The sequence below is a fragment of the Peromyscus californicus genome, unplaced genomic scaffold (genome assembly GCF_007827085.1).
Source record: "Peromyscus californicus insignis strain IS unplaced genomic scaffold, ASM782708v3 Scaffold_1__1_contigs__length_55948999, whole genome shotgun sequence".
Lineage (NCBI taxonomy): Eukaryota > Metazoa > Chordata > Mammalia > Rodentia > Cricetidae > Peromyscus > Peromyscus californicus.
This window is the reverse complement of record NW_026294492.1, coordinates 52584759-52609060: the sequence shown is the minus strand read 5'-3', so window position 1 is coordinate 52609060 and position 24302 is coordinate 52584759. Positions and strand designations below refer to the sequence as shown.

Here is a 24302-nt window from a genome sequence, read left to right as displayed (position 1 = left end):
TTTTATCAAATATAATGTTTGGTCATTAAGTTTATATTCATTCCAGGAATATTCCATGAATATCACTTCTTCATGATTAATATCTTCCTTAATTATTGGACCAATAGTCCAAGTTAATGATCAAGTAACCCAAAATCAAACAGGGATCTTTCCCTTGTTTATATGTCTTTTCATTTCCCTTTTGAACTCTGTCACACACTTCATCTGAACTGCCTTCTTCTGGAAACCAGGGCTTATAAACAATTTTCAGGTAATGTAATAGTTGTGCTTTTAATACTGGTGCTCCTCCTTACTTTTAAAATGATTCACTAGCTCAACATAAGTCAAAGCCTCTCCAGGTTCTGCACCATTATTCTCACTCACCTCCTTCTATGAGAGTCCTCATTCTCTTATCTTGTAGCCAATTACTTGTCCCTGTTAAGGAACCACCTGTAAACATTCTAGAAACTCTGGAAGAATTGATCTGATAAATGAGGCACACTACAGTCTTATACAATAGTCCCTTTATTCAAAGCCTGAGATCATTTATTATCTTAGGGTTAAGAAAGGTCACCTGAGTAAAGTTTTAGGGTGTGCAAGCTGTATACAGTGACAAAAACAATCCACATTGGACATAAAGACATATAAAACATAGTTTAATTGAATAACAAAATTATAGAGTATGAGTAACATGAAGGAAACTCACACCTAACTGCTGTATTGGGAGGAACACAAAAACATATTCCAATGACAGTTCTGTGTTTTGAAGAAACCGAAGTCACAATTGTCTTGTTTTATTTTCTTGAAGTGTACACACAAGCAGTAAAAATTCTCTTCACATGACTTCATTCCAGGACAGTGTTCCAAAAATAAACATGAATAAAAGTAATTTTATTTAAAAAAAAATAACAAATACATGAAGAAAACTCTTTTCAAAATATGGAGTCTCCTTTTCTCATCATTTTGCCACACACAAAAATACATATGTACATGTACACATATACATATACATATTTCTGCCTTTATACCATTAACATTCCTGGTGCCCAAAGAAAGCATAAAATTGCATCCAACCTGCTTGATTAGGATTTACAGGTATTTCTGATCCACCTAATTTGGGTGCTAGGAACCACACTTGCAGCCTAACAGCAGCAATGCTACTGAGTCAACTCTCCAGCTCCCAAATATGTCATTATAATTCAGAAAATGAAGATATTCCCTTACACCTTCTGCCTTCCATCATTTGCAGGTGACAAAAGTCCCTGCTACCTGATCAATGAAGGATTGAGTGAATTTCCATTCCTTTGTAAATGGTTTCTACACATCGATTATTTTAATTGTTAGTACAATTCTCTTGATGTGAATGACCACAACTGATTTAGCTGTGGAGAGATGAGTTCACATTATGCTAGGGAAAGTTCTACAATGTTGTTTATACTATTAAAATGTGATTTTTTTTTAAAATTTAAGGTGAACAAGTCTTTTGCCTGCATGTATGTCTGTTTGAGGGTATTGGATCCCCTAGAACTGGACTTAGAGACAGTTGTGAGCTTCTATTTGTTTGTTTGTTTTGCTTGTTTTTGTTTTATATTTTGAGACAAGATTTCTTTGTGTAACTTTGCAGCCTGTCCTAGAACTCACTTTGTAGACCAGGCTGGCCTCAAACTCACAGAGATCCACCTGCCTACTGAGTGCTGGGATTAAAGGTACACGCCACCACCGCCTGGCTCAGTTGTGAGCTTATAGCTGGGTACTAAGTATTAAACCTGGGTCCTGTGGAAATGTACCCCTTTCCACATTACTTTTTTGGATTTTTTTTTTGAGAAAAGGTCTCTAAATATACCCAAGGCCTTCCTGGAACTTAATATCATCTGGCCATCAGGCTTTGCAGCAACGATATTGACCTACTGACAAAATTTTCTGCCATTCACTTGTGCTTCTGAGAATATGTTAAGAACAAATGTTTAGTCATCAGAATGAAGTAACATGATTCAAAAATAATGGATGACAGCATAAATATAATTTTCATTTGCAAATATGCTTTACTATTCAAAGAATCATATGTTTCTATATTCTTGGAGTATAATATGTTTACAACTTGTAAAGGAGACAGTGTTTTAACTGTGACTCTACTAATCCTACATAATCACCAATGAGATAGCTCAGTGGGAAAAATGTATGTGGACTGCAAGGCTTTACCTCATTTATTAGGTTCATGGAGATTTTCACCAGTGTGAATTTTTCATGATTTTGAAAGTTACTGCAACATGCAAAGACTTTACTACACTGATTACATTCATAGCGTTTTCCACCAGAATGTCTTCTTTTATGTATTTGGAGATAACTGGAATGTGTAAATATTCCATTGATATTTATACCTTTTCATTTTAGTGTGAGTTGTATGTATTTAATGAAGACTGTGACAAGCAAACGATCTATAACATTGACTATTCATAGAGTTTTCATTCCAAGTAAGTTCTTTGGTGCACTCTTAAGGAGGAATCAGATCAGAGTTTATCATGTTGACTACATTCGTAGAGATCCTCTTCATTATTGGTTGCTTTCTGTGTTTGAAGATACCCTTAATGGCTAAAGCATTTAGTGTATGGTTCACATTTTTTACTCCCCTTCCCATATGAGGTTTTTGTTTCTTTGAAGAGAACTGGAAGGACTCAGAACTTTGCTACAATGATTGCATTCATAACATTTTCTGAGACTGAGTGCAAAGTGATCTAGTATAGACAGACAAATTTCCATATTCCTTGTAATCATAAGGGTTTTCTCCAATGTGAGTTTATTGATGTATTCCCACTGAAGTTGGAAAATCAATTAGTTGTAAGTTTGTATCACAGTCATCATGCCTTCTCATAGTAGGGACTACTACATATCTTCCAGCTGTTCTGAGAGAGACAGAAGTACAATGTTTCTTTCCATATCCCTTATGCTCAAATGGCTTGTATCCAGAGTGACAGATGATGTACCTGGTAAATTAAGAATTAAAAAAAAGATTTTACCCTTGCATTCACATAGTCTAATATCTTGTGCCTCATACAGATGTTGATATTGATTCAGGTTTCTACACCATGACAACCTCATTGTCCCTCATGAAGTGCTCCTAAGAGCACCAATCTCCAAAAAGGGTTGTCTTCTTATATTAAAAAGTGATGGAAAGCTTACATTCTTACCCTTAGATGTGAGGTTCCAGTAGATTTCCAGCATCACATCTTTGTAGAGACTCTTTTGGGAAGGGTCTACCAAAGCTCATTCTTCATGAGTGAAGTTCACATGCATATCCTCATAAAGAATTGCATTGTATCCTAAAATATCCCATATATATGTATATATATACATCCCATATATATATACACATATATATACACACACAATAGAAATATTGAGAATGATACACTTCATTGACAATATATTTACATAATTCTTTGTGCTGGATAAGCTCTATGACACGGGTCATTAATAGCAAGTGAAGACACTAATGCATTTTAAAAGAAAACAGAAAAGGAGAATGACACCTTCCATTTGTGTGCTTACCAAATAGAATATGTCATTCCAGGAGAAATGCCTAGTAAAATATACAGAGAGACATGCGAAAAGAGTAATACCGTTTAGAATACATCCACAAAATTTTATTACAATTGTTAACTTCAGAAAAGGATTGACAATATGGGCAGAACTTTAATCCCAAATCTCAGAAGTCAGAGAGAGGTGAAATACTGTGATTTCCATGACAGCTTGGTCTATGTAGAGATTTCTGGGACAACCTAATGTACATAGTGAGACCCTGTATCAAACAAATAAACAAAAATAGCAAGCAAACAAAAAATAGAAAGCACTCAGTGCTCACTCACAATTCCTCCATAGAATTAAACGTTCACTCAAATTCTGTACTTTTCTATCATAAACTGCAATGATTCCTTTAAACTATGAGGCTAATAATTCCTAGGAAGGAAAGTATTTTTAAGAAGTTACTGACTGACAGTTCAACAAGTTTTCAAAAAAATTAGTAAAGAAAATGCTGATCCTAAAGTAGTAAAACAAACAACATCAACAAAGGGATGAAGTATATTAAGATGGCTCAAAAAATAAGATCACCTGTTGCTTTTGAAGAGGTCCTAGATCAGTTCCCTTGAGGTTTTCAACTATTCCTGTCATCAGGTCAAGAGAATCCAATGCTCTCTTCTGATTTCTGTAAACAATTGGAAGACAAGCCATAAACACCCATATATGTGTGTGTGTGTATACACACATATATATGCATATATGTGTGTAAGTATGTATATATATGCAAAAGATTTACACATTTGAAAACAATTTAAAACTTTAAAAGCATACACAAAGTTAGGGACAACAGTAGACACCTGCAATTCAGTGATTAAGAAGATCACTACTAATTTCATGAATGCATGTATTCTTGGTCTGAAAAATGACACTCAAAAGTCATGAGGTGGATAAAGTTCAGTACTTGCTTGACATGTACAAATACCCGATTCAATCAGTGAAAAATATAAACATAAAATTATCAGACAAAAAAAATTAATTATCAAGGAAAAGCAATTGTTTCTATTTTACTTTACATTATTTAGGAATTGGAGTCTGTAATGGTGTTGATTGTGTGGTTACATGAGAAGGAAGGGGGTTGCTTATTATCAACCACACAAAGAAGTGTGGTGATGGTATAAACACTCAAAGTCCTTCCCCTGAAAAGACTTCCTCCTAAGGGTTTCATAAGTCACTAATGAAGACCACAAACCTAAGACAAATGTTCAAATACAGCATAGTATCTGGAAGTTTTTTCATTCAATCCTCTATATTTGAGACAGATCATGATAGGCTCACAGTCAAATCATGATGCAAAGTGCATTTAGCCTAATTTCAAAGATCCCTATATTTTCCAACTGTCCCAACATTGTTCTAATGTTTAAAGTTTCTTCTGACACTCAACTCAAATCTCTGGACTATGATATCTTGTAATGTCAAAACACAAATTATATATACCCGACATGTAATGACACAAAATACACATTTCTCTTTCAGTGAATTAAGGAAATGCTGGAAGAAGACAAGTATGAAACCCTATAGGGCAAACACCAAATCCTGCAGCTCTATGTCAGCCACCTGGGGTTTTAGTTTCACAGGGCTTAGTTGGTTCTTCCTTACTGCAATACCTCATACATCTCTCTCTTTGGCTACTTCCAAATCCTACATGAATCTTTCATTGCAGGTGTCTCAAAGCTTAGGTATCTCAACATATTCTTACCTGAAAATGCAACTCAGACTTCATTTCATGGCTTCATGCAAGGAAGTCTCATAGTCTCCTCACTGAGGTGAGGCCCCCAAGTTCTAGACCCAACACTAAGGCTGTAGGTTATTATTATCATTGAGACAGGGTGTCCTGTAGCCCCAGGTAACATTGAATGCCTTGTTTAACCAAGATAGCCCTGAACTTAACCTTCCTTCCTTCATTTCCAAGTGCTAGGATTATCAGCTTCAGGGCTACAGTTTTTAAAGTGGTTAGAGCAGAGCTACCTCATTAAATGACACAAAGAAAATAGGGATACATGAGATTTGACCATTATTGGCAAAGGGAAAAACAGGTGCAAATGCCCTGAGGTGATAATGTGCTTGACAACCCAAAGCACTGCAACATGGTTAAAGCAGTATCAGCAGAGAACCATGAAAAACAATGGACTTGGGAGGACTTGATGTTATAACGAACTTTATTTGTCAGGCCTTTGGTTTTGAGAATAAATAATGTGAATAGTAACATGACCTAATTTGTTGTTTAGATCTCTGGCACATTACACATGGTTCAGTGGTTAAAGAAAACTGCTGGATTTTTCAGAGGACCCAGGTTTGATTCCATGTTACCCAATGGACACTCAATGATCAGTAACTCTAGTTCCAGAGTAATCAATGCCTTTTCTGACATTCTCAGACTGCAGACATATACATGGTACATGGACATACATGCAGGCAAATACCAATACATATACCATAAAACAATAATTTACAAAAATAGAAAAGGTCTGACTGCTGAGTTAAAACATAAATGTTTGAAGAACTAGAGATTTTTGGACGTGATTAGAATAAGTTCAAAAGGGCCATAGGAATGGCTAAGTGGTTACCAGCACTTGATGCTCCTCCAAAGAACTTGGGTTTGGTTTCCAGTACCCATGTTGTCACACAAAAACACCTATATCTCTAGGTCTAGGAGATCTGAAACTTTTCTGGTCTCCATGGAACCAGGTATACCATCTGTACATAGGCATAAAAGCATGAAAAACATTTATACATAGCAAATGATATTTAAAATTCTATTAAAAAGAAAAAGATTATAGGACCTGAAGATGTAGCTCAGTTGGAAGCATACTTGCCTAGCATGCATGAATCCCTCAGTTCAATTCCTATTCCATAAAGAGGACAAGGATAGTGTGGTGGTTTGAAAGAAAATGGCCCTCAAAGAAAGTGGCAATATAAGGAGGGGTGACTTTGTTGGAGTAGGTGTGGCATTTTTGGAGAAAGTGTGTCATTATGGTGGTGGGCTTTGAGGTCTCATATATGCTCAAGATACTACCTGGTGTCCCAGATCATTTCCTGTTCCCTGCAAGATATAGGACTCTCATCTACTTCTCCAGTACCATGTCTGCCTGCACACTTCCATGTCCGAGCATGATGATAATAGACTGGCTCTTTGAACTGTAAGTGAGCCATCCCCCCAAAAGTGTTTTTCTTTATTAGAATTACCATCGTCACCGTGTCTCTTCACAGCAATAGAAATCCTAAGACAGATAAGGATGCCTGTCATTCCAGCACTTAAGAGGTGGAGGTAAACTGATCAGAAGTTCAAGGTCATTCTTGGGTTCATAGGGAGTTTGAGGTCAGCCTGGGCTATGAGACTCTGCCCCAAGAAACAAGAACACAAAATGAGTCACAAAAGAATATCCCAGGAAAGAGAAGAACAAAGCATTTAGGATGCATATCAAAAAGGAGTTATGAAAGATCACAAATCTGGAATAAGTGTTGATTTCATTCATAGTCAAAAGAATTGGCAACCCGAGGGTGTGAATTGAAATTGGTCCTAAGCAAACTTCATATGCACACTTACCACTGAGCAAACTTTCCAGCCTATTTAAACTGTTTAAGTACAACTACAATGTAGTTTTGGCTTCTGAATGTTATTACCAGAAGACATATACATGTTTATCTTGGAGGAAGAACACTTTTAAAATGTCCCAGCAATGGCTGCATTTAAAGGAATTAGAAATTTACTTTTCACAAGCAACAGTCCATAGAATTAAATGAACAATCTTTCTTTGTCAAATTATATCCATTATATCCCTATATAATTATATATGGCTCTGAAAATAAAATATTGAGTATTAGGCTAAGGACTGTAGCCTGCAGAACAGAGGTCTCACTAAAATTTATCTTTAGTGAAATGTCTTTGTCAGGTAGATATGGAATCCTGACATCTGTCATCATTAACAGGGATGTGGAAACAAGAGAATTTGGAGTTCAAGGTCAGTCTTAGCCCATTGAGATCCTACCTAAAAAAAGTTTCTCTAAGTGACACATAAAGGTGCCAATTGATTAAAGGGAGTTATAGGAGAAATAGAGAAATAGTATCACATAAAAGCATTTCATTTTCATTGTATTAATTATCTCTTAATCATACATATTCATAAGTTGAGTTATGCATCACTAATTGAACCAGGTTAGCATTAGACTTCTTGCCCTGCCACCAAAATACTAGGATGAGAAGTGTGAGCCCTTATGCTCCATTAAAAAATATACTTATTAAATTCATGTATAATACATATATATATATATATATATATATGGGTATCTATATCTATCTATCTATCTATCTATCTATCTATCTATCTATCTATCTATCTATCTATCTATGGCAACCTCTAGGAGAAGGGCAAAAATAAAGTGAAAGTGACAGATTAGTTTTAAAATATTTTAACATTTGCCAATGGAAAGTCTAACCATGAAACAGTCATCACCATTGGGTCTACTAGAGGCAAGAAAAACTTTGCACTTTATTTCTCAAGAACATAATGTGGAATTTGCACATAATGTGCCCAGGTGAGATCTTAGTCCTACAATAAGGAAATTGTTTTGTGTTGTTGGACCAAGGTCTCATTCTGTGTTCTGATCTGACCTCTAGCTAGTGGTGATCTTCCTGCTTCAGCTTTTCAAATGCTGGAATTACAGGTGTGCGTCACCATGACTGACTGAAGGAAATTTGGTGTAAAAATTGACTCAGTAGTACATTATTTGCCTACCATTTGTGAAGCACTGGGGTTTGATCTTTAGCCCACAGGAGCTCATTGCTGTGGCTTCATTGCTCATCCAAATGCCCATAAGCATATAAAATATCTGTTAGTGTCTTCAAACCAAAATTAATCAAAAGAGATGGGGAATGACAGTATACAGTCATCAAAGGAAAAGTCCACCATGATGATGTCTCAATTTTTTTTTACATGTACCACATTTTCTTTATTCTTTTTTTTATTTTATAATAAAATTCAGTTCTACATATCAGCCACGGATTCCCTTGTTCTCCCCACTTCTGGCCCCCTCCCCCCTAACATACCCCCATTCCCACCTCCTCCAGGGCAAAGCCTCCCCCAAGGACTGAGATCAACCTGGTAGACTCAGTCCAGGCAGGTTCAGTCCCCTCCTCCCAGGCCGAACCAAGTGACCCTGCATAAGTCCCAGGCTTCAAACAGCCAACTCATGCAATGAGCACAGGACCCGGTCCCACTGCCTGGATGCCTCCCAAACAGATCAAGCCAATCAACTGTCTCACCCATTCAGAGGGCCTGATCCAGTTGGGGGCCCCTCAGCCAGTGGTTCATAGTTCAGGTGTTTCCATTCATTTGACTATTTGTCCCTGTGCTTTATCCAACCTTGGTCTTAACAATTCTCGCTCATATAAACCCTCCTCTTTCACACTAATTGGACTCCCAGAGCTCCACCCGGGGCCTAGCCATGGATCTCTGCATCCAGTTCCCTCAGTCATTGGATGGGGTTTCTAGCACGACAATTAGGGTGTTTGGCCATCCCATCACCAGAGTAGGTCAGTTCGGGCTGTCTCTCAACCATTGCCAGCAGTCTATTGTGGGGATTTCATTGTGGATTTCTGTGGGCCTCTATAGCACTTTGCTTCTTCCTATTCTCATGTGGTCTTCATTTACCATAACCTCCTATTCCTTGTTCTCCCTCTCTGTTCTTGATCCAGCTGGGATCTCCCCTTCCCCCAAGCTCTCTTTCCCTCGACCCTCGCCCTACATTACCCCCACTCATGTCCAGGCTGTTGATGTAGATCTCATCCATTTCTCCATCACTGGGCAATCCCCGTGTCTTTCTTGGGGTCTTGTTTTCCAGGTAGCCTCCCTGGTGATGTGAGTAGCAGTCCAGTCATCCTTGTTCCACATCTAGTATCCCCCTATGAGTGAGTACATACCATGTTTGTCTTTCTGAGTCTGGGTTACCTCACTCAGGATGATTTTTTCTAGATCCATCCATTTGCCTGCAAACCTCATGATGTCATTATTTTTCTCTGCTGAGTAGTATTCCATTGTGTATATGTACCACATTTTATTTATCCATTTTTCAGTTGAAGGGCATCTAGGTTGTTTCCAGGTTCTGGCTATTACAAACAATGCTGATATGAACATAGCTGAGCAAGTGCCCTTGTGGTATGATTGAGCATTCCTTGGGTATATGCCCAAGAGTGGTATAGCTGGATCTTGGGGGAGATTGATTCCCAGTTTTCTAAGAAAGCATCCATATTGATTTCCAAAGTGGTTGTACAAGCTTGCATTCCCACCAGCAGTGGAGGAGAGTTCCCCTAGCTCCACATCCTCACCAGCATAAGGTGTCTTCAGTGCTTTTTATCTTCACCATTCTGACAGGCTTAAGGTGGTATCTCAGAGTTGTTTTGATTTGCATTTCCCTGATAATTAGGGATGTTGAGCAGTTCCTTAAATATCTTTCAGCCATTTGAGTTTCCTCTGTTGAGAATTCTCTGTTTAGTTCTATAGCCCATTTCTTAATTGGACTGTTGGGCATTTTGATGTCTAATGTCTTGAGTTCCTTATATATTCTGGATATCAGTCCTCTGTCAGATGTGGGGTTGGTGAAGACCTTTTCCCATTCTGTAGGCTGTGGCTTTGCCTTGTTGACAGTATCCTTTGCTCTACAAAAGCTTCTCAGTTTCAAGAGGTCCCATTGATTGATTGTTTCTCTCAGTGTCTGAGCTACTGGTGTTATATTTAGGAAGTGATCTCCTATGTCAATGCGTACAAGACTACTTCCTACTTTCTCTTCTAGCAGGTTCAGAATAGCTGGATTTATGTTGAGGTCTTTGATCCACTTGGACTTAAGTTTTGTGCACAGTGATAGATATGGATCTATTAGAAGCCTTCTACACGTTGATATCCAGTTATGCCAGCACCATTTGTTGAAGATGCTTTCTTTTTTCCATTGTACACTTTTGGCTTCTTTGTCAAAAATTATATGTTCATAGGTGTGCAGATTAATGTCAGCATCTTCAATTCGATTCCATTGGTCCACATGTCAGGTTTTTATGCCAGTACCAAGCTGTTTTTATTACTGTAGCTCTATAGTAGAGCTTGAAGTCAGGGATCTTGATGCCTCCAGAGGTTGTTTTATTGTACAGGGTTCTTTTGGCTATCCTGGGTTTTTTGTTTTTCCATATGAAGTTGAGTATTATTCTTTCCAGGTCTGTGAAGAATTGTGTTGGTATTTTGATGGGGATTGCATTGAATCTGTAGATTGCTTTTGGTAAAATTGCCATTTTTACTATGTTAGTCCTGCCTATCCATGAGCATGGGAGATCTTTCCATTTTCTGACCTCTTCTTCAATTTCTTTTTTCAGGGACTTAAAAGTTCTTGTCATATAGGTCCTTCACTTGCTTGGTTAGTGTTACCCCAAGGTATTTTATGTCATTTGTGGCTATTGTAAAGGGTGATGTATCTCTAATTTCCTTCTCAGCCTCTTTGTCAATTGTTTATAGGAGGGCTACTTTTTTTTTAGTTGATCTTGTATCCTGCTATGTTGCTGAAGGTGTTTATAAGCTGTATCAGTTCCTTGGTGGAATCTTTGGGGTCACTCAAGTATACTATCATGTTACCTGCAAATAGGGAAAGCTTGACTTCTTCCTTTCCAATTTCTATCCCCTTAATCTCCTTATGTTGTCTTATTGCTCTGGCTAGAACTTCAAGTACTGTATTGAATAAGTATGGGGAGAGTGGACAGCCTTGCCTCGTTCCTGATTTTAGTGGAATTGCTTTGAGTTTCTCTCCATTTACTTTGATGCTGGCTGTTGGCTTGCTGTAAATTGCCTTTATTATCTTGAGGTATGTTCCCTGTATTCCTGATCGCTCCAAGACCTTTATCACGAAGGAGGGGTGTTGGATTTTGTCAAATGCCTTTTCTGCATTTAGTGAGATGATCATGTGTTTTTTTTCTTTGAGTTTGTTTATATGGTGTATTACATTGACAGACTTTTGTATGTTGAACCGCCCTTGCATCCCTGGGATGAAGCGTACTTGATCATGGTGGATAATTGTTTTGATGTGTTCTTGGAGTCTGTTTGCCAGTATTTTATTGAGTATTTTTGCATCAATGTTCATGAGGGAGATCAGTCTGTAGTTCTAATTTTTCGTTGTATCCTTGTTTAGTTTAGGAATCAAGGTAATTGTAGCCTCATAGAAGGAGTTTGGTAATGTTCCTTCTGTTTCTTTTGTGTGGAACAATTTAGAGAGTATTGGTATTAACTCTTCTTTGAAGTTCTGGTAGAATTCTGCACTGAAACCATCTGGTCCTGGGCTTTTTTTGGTTGGGAGACTTTTAATGACTGTTTCTATTTCCTTAGGGGTTATTGGACTATTTAAATAGTTTATCTGGTCTTGATTTAACTTAGATATGTGGTACCTATCCAGAAAATTATCCATTTCTTTTAGATTTTCCAGTTTTGTGGAGTAGAGTTTTTTGAAGTATGACCTGATGATTCTCTGGATTTCCTCAATGTCTGTTGTTATGTCCCCCTTTTCATTTCTGATTTTGTTGATTTGGATGCTCTCTCTCTCTGTCTTTTGGTTAGTTTGTAAGGGCTTGTCTATCTTGTTGATTTTCTCAAAGAACCAACTCTTTGTTTCATTAATTTTTTTGTATTGTTCTCTTTGTTTCTATTTTATTGATTTCAGCTCTCAATGTGATAATTTCCTGGCATCTATTCTTCCTGGGAGGCTTTGTTTCTTCTTGTTCTAGAGATTTCAGGTGTGCTGTTAAGTCACTAGTGTGAGATTTCTCCAACTTCTTTATGTGGGCATTTAGTGCTATGAATTTCCCTCTTAGCACTGCTTTCATAGTGTCCTATAAGTTTGGGTATGTGTCTTAATTTTCGTTGATCTCTAGGAAGTCTTTAATTTCTTTCTTTATTTCTTCCTTAACCCATTGGTGATTCAGTTGAGCATTATTCAGTTTCCATGAGATTGTAGGCTTTCTGTAGTTTTTGTTGTTGTTGAAATCTAACTTGAAACCATGGTGGTCTGATAGAACACTTGGAGGTTATTCCAATTGTTTTGTATCTGTTGAGATTTGCTTTGTGGCCAAGTATGTGGTCAATTTTAGAGAAGGTTCCATGGGGTGCTGAGAAGAAGGTATATTCTTTTTTGTTAGGATGGAATGTTCTGAAGATATCGATTAAGTCCATTTGAGTCATGGCATCAGTTAAGTCCTTTATTTCTCTGTTAAGTTTCGATTTGGGGGATCTGTCCAGTGGTGAAAGCGGGGTGCTGAGGTCTCCCACTATTAATGTGTGGGGTTTTATATGTGGATTAAACTTTAGTAATGTTTCTTTTACATATGTGGGTGCCCTTGTGTTTGGGGCATAAATGTTCAGAATTGAAACTTCATCTTGGTGGATCTTTCCTGTGATGAGTATGTAATGCCCTTTTTGATCTCTTTTGATTGATTTTAGTTTGAAGTCTATTTTGCTGAATATCAGGATGGCTACACCAGCTTGTTTCTTAAGACCATTTGATTGGAAAGTCTTTTCCCAGCCTTTTATTCTTAGGTAGTGTCTATCTTTGAATTTGAGATGTGTTTCTTGTATGCAGCAGAAAGATGGGTCCTGCTTTCGTATCCATTCTGTAAGCCTATGTCTTTTTATAGGTGGATTAAGTCCATTGATATTAAGGGATATTAATGACCAGTGATTGTTCATTCCTGTTATATTTTGGTGGTAGTGTGTGTGTACTTCTCTTCTTTGGGGTTTACTGCTGTGGCTTTATCTATTGCCTGTGTTTTCAAGGGTGTATCTGACTTCCTTACGTTGGAATTTTCCTTCTAGTGCTTTCTGTAGGGCTGGGTTTGTGGATAAGTATTGTTTAAATCTGGCTTTGCCTTGGAATGTCTTGTTCACTCTGTCTATGATGATTGAAAGTTTTGTTGGGTATATTAATCTAGGCTGGCATCCATGGTCTCTTAGTATCTGCATTACATCTGTCCAGGTCCTTCTGGCTTTCAAAGTCTCCATTGAGAAATCGGGTGTTATTCTGATGGGTTTGCCTTTGTAAGTCACTTGGCCTTTTTCCTTAACTGCTCTTAATACTCTTTCTTTATTCTGTACGTTTAGTTGTTTAATTATTATGTGGTAAGGGAACTTTTTTGGGGGGTCTAGTCTGTTTGGTGTTCTATAGGCTTCTTGTATCTTCATAGGTATTTCCTTCTTTAAGTTGGGAAAGTTTTCTTCTATGATCTTGTTGAATATATTTTCTGTGCCTTTGAGTTGGTATTCTTCTTTTTCTATCCCTATTATTTGTAGGTTTGGTCTTTTCATGGAGTCCCATATTTCTTGGACATTTTGGGTCATGAGTTTGTTGGCTTTAGTGTTTTCTTTGACTGATGAATCTCTTTCTTCTACCGTATCTTCAACACCAGAGATCCTCTCTTCCATCTCTTGCATTCTGTTGGTTATACTTGCATCTGAAGTTCCCAATCGTTTACTCAGATTTTCTATTTTCATCATTCCCTCTGTTTGTGTCTTCTTCATTTTTTCTATTTCCCTTTTCAGGTCTTGGACTGTTTCCTTCATTTGTTTCATTGCTTTTTCATGATTTTCTTTCAGTGCTTTATTGTTTTCTTCCAGGACTTTATTGTTTTCTTCTACTTTATTTGTCCTTTCCTCTAGTTTTTTATAGCATTTTTCCCAGTTTTTGTCTTTTCCTCTATATAAGCCTCTACCTTCTTCATGATGTTATTCATAAGGCTGTTTTCTTCTGCTTCTTCCAATTTTTGATGTTCAGGTCCAGATGTTGGAGGAGGGCTAGGTTCTGGTGATGCTTTATTGCTCTTCATTTTGTTGTATGTACTTCTGCCTTGATGTCTTTCCATCTCCTTGTAGTTCGTTCTTGGTCTTATCAGCACACTTGGTCCAGATAGAGGTGACAGATTCAGGAAGTCTCTCTCTCTTGTCCAGATGGGAGCTCTCTTGTCCAAATGGGAACTCTGGGGCAGGACGGAAACTCTTTTCCAGACAGGAAGTCTGGGGTAAGATGGGCGCTCTTGTCCAGAAGGGAAGTCTCTTGTCTAGAAGGGAAGTCTGGGGGCAGGATGGGAGCTGGGGGCCGGTCTCTAAGTCTCAGGAAGTGGCTGGGGTCTCCGGCGGATGGGCGTGGGGGCAGGGAGTGGAGACTGTAGGGTCTGCCGGGGGTCTTGGAGAAGGGGAGCCCTCCCGGCAGGGCCAGAAGGGAACCTGCCCGGTGGCCAGAACCCGGGGCCAAGCTGGGCAGGCCTTCCCTGGAGTGGCTGGTGCCCAGGGATGGGGTCTAGGCTGAGCCCAGGCACTTACCTCTGATCCTGAAGGGAAGTCCGGGGCAGGATGGGAACTGGGGGCTGGTCTCCAAGTCTCAGGAAGTGTCTGGGGTCTCGGCCGGATGGGGGCAGGGTGTGGAGATTTCAGGGTCTGCTGGGGGTCTAAGCGAAGGGGGGTCTTCCCAGTAGGGCTAGAAGGGAACCTGCCCCATGGCCAGAACCTGGGGCCACGTTGGGCAGGTCTTCCCCAGAGTGGCTGTTGCCCAGGGATGGGATCTAGGCTGAGCCTAGACACTCACCTAGCAATGTCTCAATTTCTGACATCTATTCTCCAAACACAAGAGCACCCTCATTTGAAAAAAGAAAGACTACTACAGCTTAAATTGAATACTGACCTTCACACCCTGATAGTGGAAGATGTCAATACCACATTCTCACCCATGGAAGGCAATCTAGATAAAAACTAAACAGAGAAATACTGAAGCTACCAGACATTATAAACCAAATAGGACTAAGTAATATTTACAGAACCCTTCACCTAAACACTAAAGAATACACCTTCATCTCAGTCCCGTAAAATGTCCCAGACCTTAGGAGGACCCCAGACTTTAGCACAACTGAATTATGATGGAAATATAATACAGGCTGTAAAACTGAGCATATATACAACACCACCTGCCAAAACTAAAAACAAAAACATAGTAAAGCAAAGTCCAAATTTATGCCAAAATCTATAAATGAACTAACTTTGCTCTTTAGGTTCTATAGTTCTGCTTCTGGCTATCTGTTCTTGTTAACTGAAGTATGTCAGCTCAGAATGTGATTTTTGTGCATAAAAACTCATCCTGAAAGAGGAATGGGGCTACATTGGGAACACAAACCTTCAGTGTAGTTCCAGGCTGGCTAGTAAAGACATTTTATTGTCTAAAATCCATGCCTGAATAGTATTCTCTCATGAATTTCCACATTTCTGGATATCCTACTGAGTTCACAGAGACCAGACCACAGAACACCAGGTGTCTCAGGGAGGAGGAGGAGTGCATGCTCAGGTGACTACTAGAGGGTATCCAACCACAGATATTCCAGGTCCCCAAGGGTCATAGTTAGGATTTTATTGCTATGAAGAGACACTATGACCAGGTCAACTCTTATAAAAACTTTAATTGGGACTGGCTTACAGTTCAGAACTTTAGTCCATTATCATCACAGCAAGAACCTTGGTGGCATACAGGCAGATATGGTGCTGGAAAAGGAGCTGAGAGTTGTATGTCTTGATCTACAAGCAGCAGCAGCAGGAGGAGGAGGAGACTGAGACACACAGATTTCAAAACCCACATCTACTGTCATTCATTTCCTCAACCAAGTCTACATCTACTCCAACAAGGCCACACCCCTAATAGTGCCAGTCCCTATGGGCCAAGCATTCAAACACATGAATCTATGGGGGGCCACTCCTATTCAAACTACCATATCCCATACCTTGGCCCTCACAGGCTTGTAATCATAACATAATGCATTCAGTTCACATTCAAAAGTCCCCACAGTCTATAACACTCTCAAACTTGTTTAAAAGTCCACAGTTCAAAATCTCTTCTAAGATTCATGTGCTCTCTTAACTATAACTCCCTGTCAAATCAAAATATAAAAGCAGATCATATACTTCCAACATACAGTGGCACAGGATATACACTACCATTACAAATGGAGGAAAGGGGATCATAGAAAGGAAACACTGGACCAAGCAAGATTGACACCATTTGGGCAAAGTCCAAACTCTGCATCTCCATCTATGATGTCAAAGTACTCTTTAGAATGCCAACTCCTTTCATCTGTGTTGACTGCAACACACATTTTTCTCTTGGGCTGGTTCCACTCCCTGTTAGCAGTTCTCCTTGGCATGTATCCCACAGTTCTGCATCTCCAAATCTACAAGGCAATCCAGGCTTCACCTTGATAGCTTCACACAATAGCCTCTCTAGGACTCCATTCAAGGACACCCCTGTCACATGCCTTTGGTGCCCAGACATGGGACAAGAATTTCCACCCAAAACATGAAAAAGCTTTTAAAAAGGCTTCTAAAATGGAGCCAAGAGCAGCTTCCTAGTTGTGTCTCTCAAAAAAGCTGTGATACAGAGACGCTGAGGCCTGAGGGCTTGAGTTACAGTATGGTGGGTTTGAGGCTTGTTGGCTGAAACACAGCATGGCAGATTCCTGCTGCAGTACACAGAGGCATCTCCAAGCCACACAGTACACTGCATGATGGATTTAGCTTTTGCTAGTTACATTTGAAAAAAAGGTTTCTGGGCTACATGCTTCTGGATGGAGGCATGGACCTACTGCCTCCCAGAGTCAGCGAAGAGCATCACTCCCAGAACTTGTGGTGAATTACCCTGCCATGTTGGAAAGGTAAGGTGGGCAAAGCCAGCAGCCAATGCTGTTATTTTAGTCCTAATAATGCTGCAGTTTAAAGCAACAGATTCACAGTAAAGCAGATTCAGATAAAATAAACCTCTAAATGGTTTACAATTTGTATAAAAATATACATAGGCTTGAAAGAGAGAGAAAATATATAGACAGTTATATAAAGAAATAGAAAGTCTTAAAAAATAAAGTCTTTAAAAAGAAAGTAAAGGTAATATAAAAAATAAGCCATGTAAAGATAAAAATTACACAGAGAGTCTAGATTATATTGTCTTTGGGATTTTTAACTGTAGAAAGATATTTGATTGTAAAAGCTATTGAGTTAAGCCAATATATACATTTTAAAGGTATCTGGACTTCAAAGTTTATGTCTAAGGATATGTTGCTTTGGAAAGATGTTCTGCTTTTGTTTCCACAGAAGATGAGAACCTGTGGATTGCTTCTAGGCTAATATGCTTTGACTAGCCAAGACCTTCTGAAAGGTCTCCAATGACACCACGGCCCAGATCATCCAACATCCAAAATCAACTTCAAAGCCACTGGCTCAGAGAATACAGCCTCACAGACTACTCCAGTCAGGACTTGACCATAATTCTAAAATTTTCTTTGTATCCCCATAAGATTACCAATACCCTCTATCAGCAGGAATAGCCTAGAAAACTATGCTCACGTTCCCCAAAAATGGATTATGGATGTTTGTCTTTGTTTAGGTTGTTGGTTACAAAATGTTTTTGGTCATAGTCAATCTCCTCCCAAAAGAAGAAAGGGGGATATGATATAAAAATATAGGATAAATATTCTACATTGCTATAGATTTTAGTTTATTGATACAAATTTAATTTTGTTATACTTTATATATATTTCTACTCTTGTTTAAGGTATTATGTTTATGTATGTAACTCATTTAAATTGTAATGGATAATTAAAATACAGATTAATAATTAGTCTATGATAGTCAAACTTATAGTCATGTTAAGTTTTCTAGGTATACACAGATATAATTCAATTACTAGGTAATCTTCAAACACTTCAAAGACCTACAGAATATGACATTTAAAATGTTTTAAAAACTTAGACTTTCTGGACAGTGAGATATGTCTGTTCCCGGCAGCACTGATTTACTTCAAAGAGAAAGATGGGCATCGAAGACACTCCATATAGAGTTTATCTTCTTTTTTTTATCTCAAAAATAGCCATTTGGGCAAGAAACTGTTCTTGCCTGGACTGCTTGACAAAATGTTGTATCAACTGGACATGCAAGACCCATAGGAAGGCGACCACTGAACTTTACAAGGTGAGATGGTCCTTCAGGTTCCTGCTTTGAAGAAGAAACTGCCAGACATTTTACAGAACACACACACACACACACACACACACACACACACACACACACACACACACACAAATGATTGAGAGACTAAGTCTATGGGCTAAAGAATGGATGCCCCAACGTTGCAGAAAAACTTTGGGTAACTGTCCAGATAGCCAGCTGTCTATGTCTTTCTGGATTTTTGAAAGTTGCTAACAATGCTCCTCCTATTTACTTAGATAATATTATATTCTTCTGAGGTCTTTGATAAAGTTGAAGACTAGATAGTTATACTTTTCCTTGGTTATGAAGCTTAGCTGAGTGTGATCATGCCCTGAAGTTGCCACTGTCTTTATTCCATTTCTTAATCTGTTTATCTCCCTGAAAATAGGACATAGCCCCATTCTTCTTCCTGGTGCCCCCTTTCTCTTCAAATTGTACATTTTTAATTTTTCATTGTTCACCTTGCTCCTTTTCATTATAAATCATCATAAGAGTGAAGACTAGTAACCACACCACAAAGTCAATCTAGACTGTTTTGAGATTTCCTCTGTCAAAGGAATTAATCCCAAACCTTTCACTTTAGCCACAGGCAGACTCTTAGGACAAGGGCAGAAATCACACACATTCTTCACCAAAATATAACAAAACCAGTTTCTTGGCAATATACTAACATTCTTCTCTTCTCAAACCTCTTAAGCTGGGCACCCACAGTTCAAATCACACCTCATCACCACTGTCCTCCATGCTCTAACATGGTCTATTAAGCAGCTCTTAAAGCATTCCATTGCTTTCCTAACTCAAAATCCCAAGGTTCAAATTCCTTCAAACAAAAACACAGTCAGACCAATCACAGCAATAGCCCAGTCCCTAGTACCAATGTCTCCATTAACTAGGGTTTTATTACTGTGAAGAGACATCATGACCACAGGAATTCTTGGAAAGGAAAATATTTAATTGTAACATTTAATTATATTTCAGAGGTTTAGTCCATTGTCATCATGAGAAGAAGCATGGAAGCAATATTCTGGATAATGAGCTGAGAGTTCTACATCCTGATCAGCAGGCAGCAGAAGGAGACCAAAGCACATTAGACCTAGATTTAGCATTTGAGACTTGAAAGCCTACTACACATTGACCCACTTCTTCCAACAAGGCTGAAGATGTTTCCTAAACCTCTGTACAAAAATTGGTGAAATGGCTTTTAAATATTTTTAACACCTGAAAGGAGACAGCTGACTCTTCTCAGCAGGTTCAGCTACAACAGAAGGCTGTGCTCCAAGTTCATGCCCTGGCAGCTGCTCTGAGGCCATTGGCACTGCCGCAGAGGGAACAGGGGAAGTCCACAAGGGTCCATCCCACTAGGGCCCAGCTAAAGTCAACTCCACCAGGGGCCTGCTTCAAATACGGGGCCAGAAAGGCCATTGGTCCTGATGCTGCCCTAATCCTCAGCTACAAACAAGGACATGCCCTGTCTGCCGGCAGCCTGGCCACTGGAAGTCAGAATGCCCCCATGCAGGCTCATCCTATATGCCATGCCACAGAGGTCCAGCTCCACCAGCACAGGCATCTAAGACTCTTCCAGCCTTTGAGCTCCTCAACCTGGCAAAGGACTGATGGCACCCAGACTCAGGGACTCCCATCACCCTTGCCAAGCCAAGGGTAATGCTCCAGGTAGCAGATAAGTCCACCATGCTCCTGGTGGGCATGGAGGCTAATTTTTCTTTCTATGTTGACCTTTTACTCAATACCACAGTTCCCTTGCCGATTTCTGTCACAGGGGTGGATGGGACTCCCTCCTTTCTGCCTAAGACCCTGCCACTCCCTGGCATTCTTGCAGGATGATTCTTTTTACACTCTTTTCTAGTCATACCCATTTGTCTGATATATTTATTTGGCCACTGTATCCTCAGGCAATTTGGGGCCTCCCTCTTCTTGGCCTTCACATTCTCTTTCAACTCCCATCTTCTTTCCTTAATTGCCTCACAGGTCTCTGCAACCCTTCTCCCTGTCCCTTCTTCCTCTGATACCCCTTCCCACTTCTGCCTGGAGATCTGTGGGGGCCTTACACTCATCCTGGCCTAGTCTCCTAGACCAGCCTCACACAGATCCCTATTTCACTATCTTTGTTAATGGAAGCTCCTTTATAGACAGATCAGGAAACTGCCAGGTGGCTTATGTGTTAGTCACTTCCACTAAAACAGTTGAAGCAACCAGCCTGCCAGTGGGGATCTCTTCTCAAAAAATTGCCTTAACTAGAGCACTCCAAATAGCTAAGAGTCAATGGGCTAACATCTACACCAATTCTAAATATGCCTTTTTAGTAGCACTTACCCATTGGAAGGAAAGTGTCTTTCTCACTACCAAGGGCACTCACATTGTCAATGGATCCCTTATAGCGAAGCTCTTGGAGATCCTACAGCTCCCTGCAGAGGTATCTATAATCCACTGCTGGGGACATCAGTGCTCCAAGGACCCATTGGCCTTAGGCAATGCCAGAGCTGACTTGGTAGCCCAGTGACCAGCCTCCAGGCCCACTGGATCAATAGTACATGTATTGTTTTTGAAACCCTCCTATCAGCCCTGTTACCAACCAGAGGAGAGAAATAAACTCCCAAATAAAGGGGCCATACAGACAAAAGATGGATGGTTCTACATAAACAAATGCCTCATCCTCCCTCAGGATCAGGCACTCTCCATCATTTTAGACATCCACCAAACCTTATATATATATATATATATAGTCCCCAAGGCTTTGTTCCACTTCTTAGAGACCCTCTTTTTTTTTTTAATTTATTTTGCAATACAATTCAGTTCTACATATCAGCCACGGATTCCCTTGTTCTCTCCCCTCCCGTCCCCCTCACCTTCCCCCCAACCCCCCCCCCCCATTCCCATCTCCTCCAGGGCAAAGCCTTCCCCACAGACTGAGGTCAACCTGGTAGACTCAGTCCAGGTAGGTCTAGTCCCCTCCTCCCAGGCCGAGCCAAACAATCCTGCATAGGCCCCAGGTTTCAAACAGCCAACTCATGCAATGAGCACAAGATCTGGTCCCACTGCCTGGATGCCTCCCAAACAGATCAAGCCAATCAACTGTCTCACCCATTCAGAGGGCCTGATCCAGTTGGTGACCCCTCAGCCATTGGTTCATAGTTCATGTGTTTCCATTCATTTGGCTATTTGTCCCTGTGCTTTATCCAACCTTGGTCTCAACAATTCTCGCTCATATAAACCCTCCTCATTCTCGCTAATTGGACTCCCAGAGATCCACCCGGGGCCTAGTCATGGATCTCTGCATCCAGATCCCTCAGTAGTTGGATGAGGTTTCTAGCACAACAATTAGGGTGTTTGGCCATCCCATCACCAGAGTAGGTCAGTTCGGGCTGTCTCTCGACCATTGCCAGCAGTCTGTTGTGTGGGTATCTTTGTGGATTTCTGTGGGCCTCTCTAGCACTTTGCTTCTTCCTATTCTCATGTGGTCTTCATTTACCATGGTCTCCTATTCCTTGTTCTCCCTCTCTGTTGTTGATCCAGCTGGGATCTCCCGCTCCCCCAAACTTAGAGACCCTCTTTTATTCCACCCACCTTTGAGCCCATATTTTACCAGTCTACTCCTGACAGATGTGTGCCAATGCTAATCCACAGGGGACCCTCCAGACACACCTGATATAGCACCAGTTCCAAGGATACCAACTGGTTAAGGACTGGCAAGTTGACTTCACCCACAGGCTCATTCACAAAAAACTCCGCTATCTCCTAACTCTTACTGACAATTTTACAGAATGGATAGAGGCATTCCCCACTTCCAGAGAAACAGCAGATGTGGTGGTCCAGGATCATCAAGCTCATGTCTGAAGCCCTCAATATCTCCTGGAAACTCCATATTCCCTACCACCCACAATCCTGAGGAAAGGTGGACAGGGCCAATGGACTCATCAAACAACAACTCAACAAGCTTTCTATTGAACTCAACTTTTCTTTGCCTTCCCTCCTTTCCACTGTACTTACCCAGATCCAGGCCACTCCACACTCTCATATAGGCCTATCTTTTGAGATGCTTTACAGAGGGCCATTGTTCCTTAGCCACCATCTCTTGGCCCTCCATTGGCCAAAGACCTACCCTACTTTTCCCTCCTATGATCCTTTCTCCATTCACATGCTGACAGTTATCTCCCTGCCTCCATGCCAACAGAACCAACTGCTCCTGAGCCCACCCCACTCTCCCTGAGGAACCAGGTACTCCTCAAGAAATTATCTTCTAAGTCTCGAGAGTCCTGGCAGGCAGGACCCTACACTGTGATCCTCACTACCCCTTCAGGTGCCAAGATCCTGGGACATCAGTACTGGTACCATCTCTCCAGGCTCTAGCAGGCTTCTACCCAAGATGAATGGTTTGTAGAGCAACTGAGACCCTCCACCCTCTGGTTTTCCAGAATGTCTCAAAGAGAGCCATGATGGTCAGCCTATCTGCTCTTCTGTCTTGTTCATTTGCCTTTGTCTATTTTGTCTTATGTGCTATACTTTCCCCCAAAATGTTCATATCTTTTAACCCAAAGCCATAGCCTTTGCTATGACACCAAGGTGTCAGTCAATCTGTTCCAGCTTGAATAGGCACCTGCATATTTCTGGGTAAAGAGTATTGCTACTGTATCAATGAATCTGGCCCGGTGGAATCAAATATTGATTCACTTCAGAAATTGTTTGAAGACCTTTGCCAATACAACCAGGACAAATCTCTATTCCATTCTTTCTGACAATCTTTATTCTTCCCATAGCTAGCCCCATTCATATGGCCAGGGGTAATACTCTATTTTTTCCTCTAAGCATCTTGCCTTCTCTGCTTCCTCCCATAATGGATTTCTGAGGTCTCCAGAGTGGCTGTTAATGGAATGCTTCTTCACCCCTACCTCCTGCTGAGCATAAGCCCTCTGACTCATGACTCCCCTCCCCACATCATCACAAGTCAGAAGTAGTGAGATTTGAATCAGCACCCATGTCCCCCAAAATGTTGGGATGTTCAGCTGGAACCTCCAGATCACTCCTGCTTGATACAGAAAGCACCATTCCTCTCTCTCCAGACTCCACCTTCTCAAAGAATACCGAAAAAAGTAAAAGTGCCAAAGAGCCAAATTCTGCATTCTTGAAGGCTGCAGCAGCTCCTCCCCTAAAGTTGCCTGCAGCCCAAGTCCCTATCTAATGTGCTCAGCTTTTGACCATACTTGGGCACAAACATAGCTTATGGCAGACATGTCATCACCCCTCGCCTACAGGCTATATAAGCTCCCTACTTTAGTTTGGGTGCATGACTTCTCCAGCCCCAATCTCTGGAGCTGAAGGACTCTCTCAGGAGTTGCTTTGCTCAAATATACATATTTGCTTTTTCAATTCAGCATGATCTGGCTTACTCTGTCAATGAAGAAACCTGTTATTACAATACAGAAAACCTATTAACCCATATGGTGGGGGGCCAAAAAGGGCATAGCAGGAGAGAGGACACTTACTAAGCAGGGGAGGAGAGATGGATGGTGAAGTAAGGTGGATGGAAGATGCAGCTGAAGAGGCAGACTCTAGAGTCAAATGTGATAGGTGGCATGACAGCAGAAGCAAATGACCCATACATATCTTAGGAGAGTCAAATCAGCAGCTTGGTTCAGAGCCACAGAGTTCCTTGGGGAGGGAACGCATATAAGCCACTCATGGATTTTACTGTTACACCTTGTC

The 24302-nt window shown here is 40.3% G+C and overlaps 1 protein-coding gene across 10 annotated transcripts in view; it reads right to left on the bottom strand.

The window, feature by feature from the left end:
* Nucleotides 1-486: 486 nt before the first annotated feature.
* The window catches only part of LOC128115864 (zinc finger protein 431-like), a 101402-nt gene continuing 77586 nt past the window's right edge, over nucleotides 487-24302 (bottom strand). For 3 of the 10 annotated variants that reach the window (XR_008220302.1, XR_008220307.1, XR_008220303.1), the window contains 3 exons: nucleotides 4087-4180; nucleotides 3165-3296; nucleotides 487-2960 (listed from right to left, as the gene is read on the bottom strand). Coding sequence is in view for 4 of the 10 variants with exons in the window: in XM_052746992.1 (XP_052602952.1) it covers nucleotides 3683-3775; nucleotides 4087-4180 (187 nt within the window). In the remaining 6 variants the exon portion in view is untranslated. The other 7 variants (XR_008220306.1, XR_008220305.1, XR_008220304.1 and 4 more) reach the window with 7 other exon arrangements.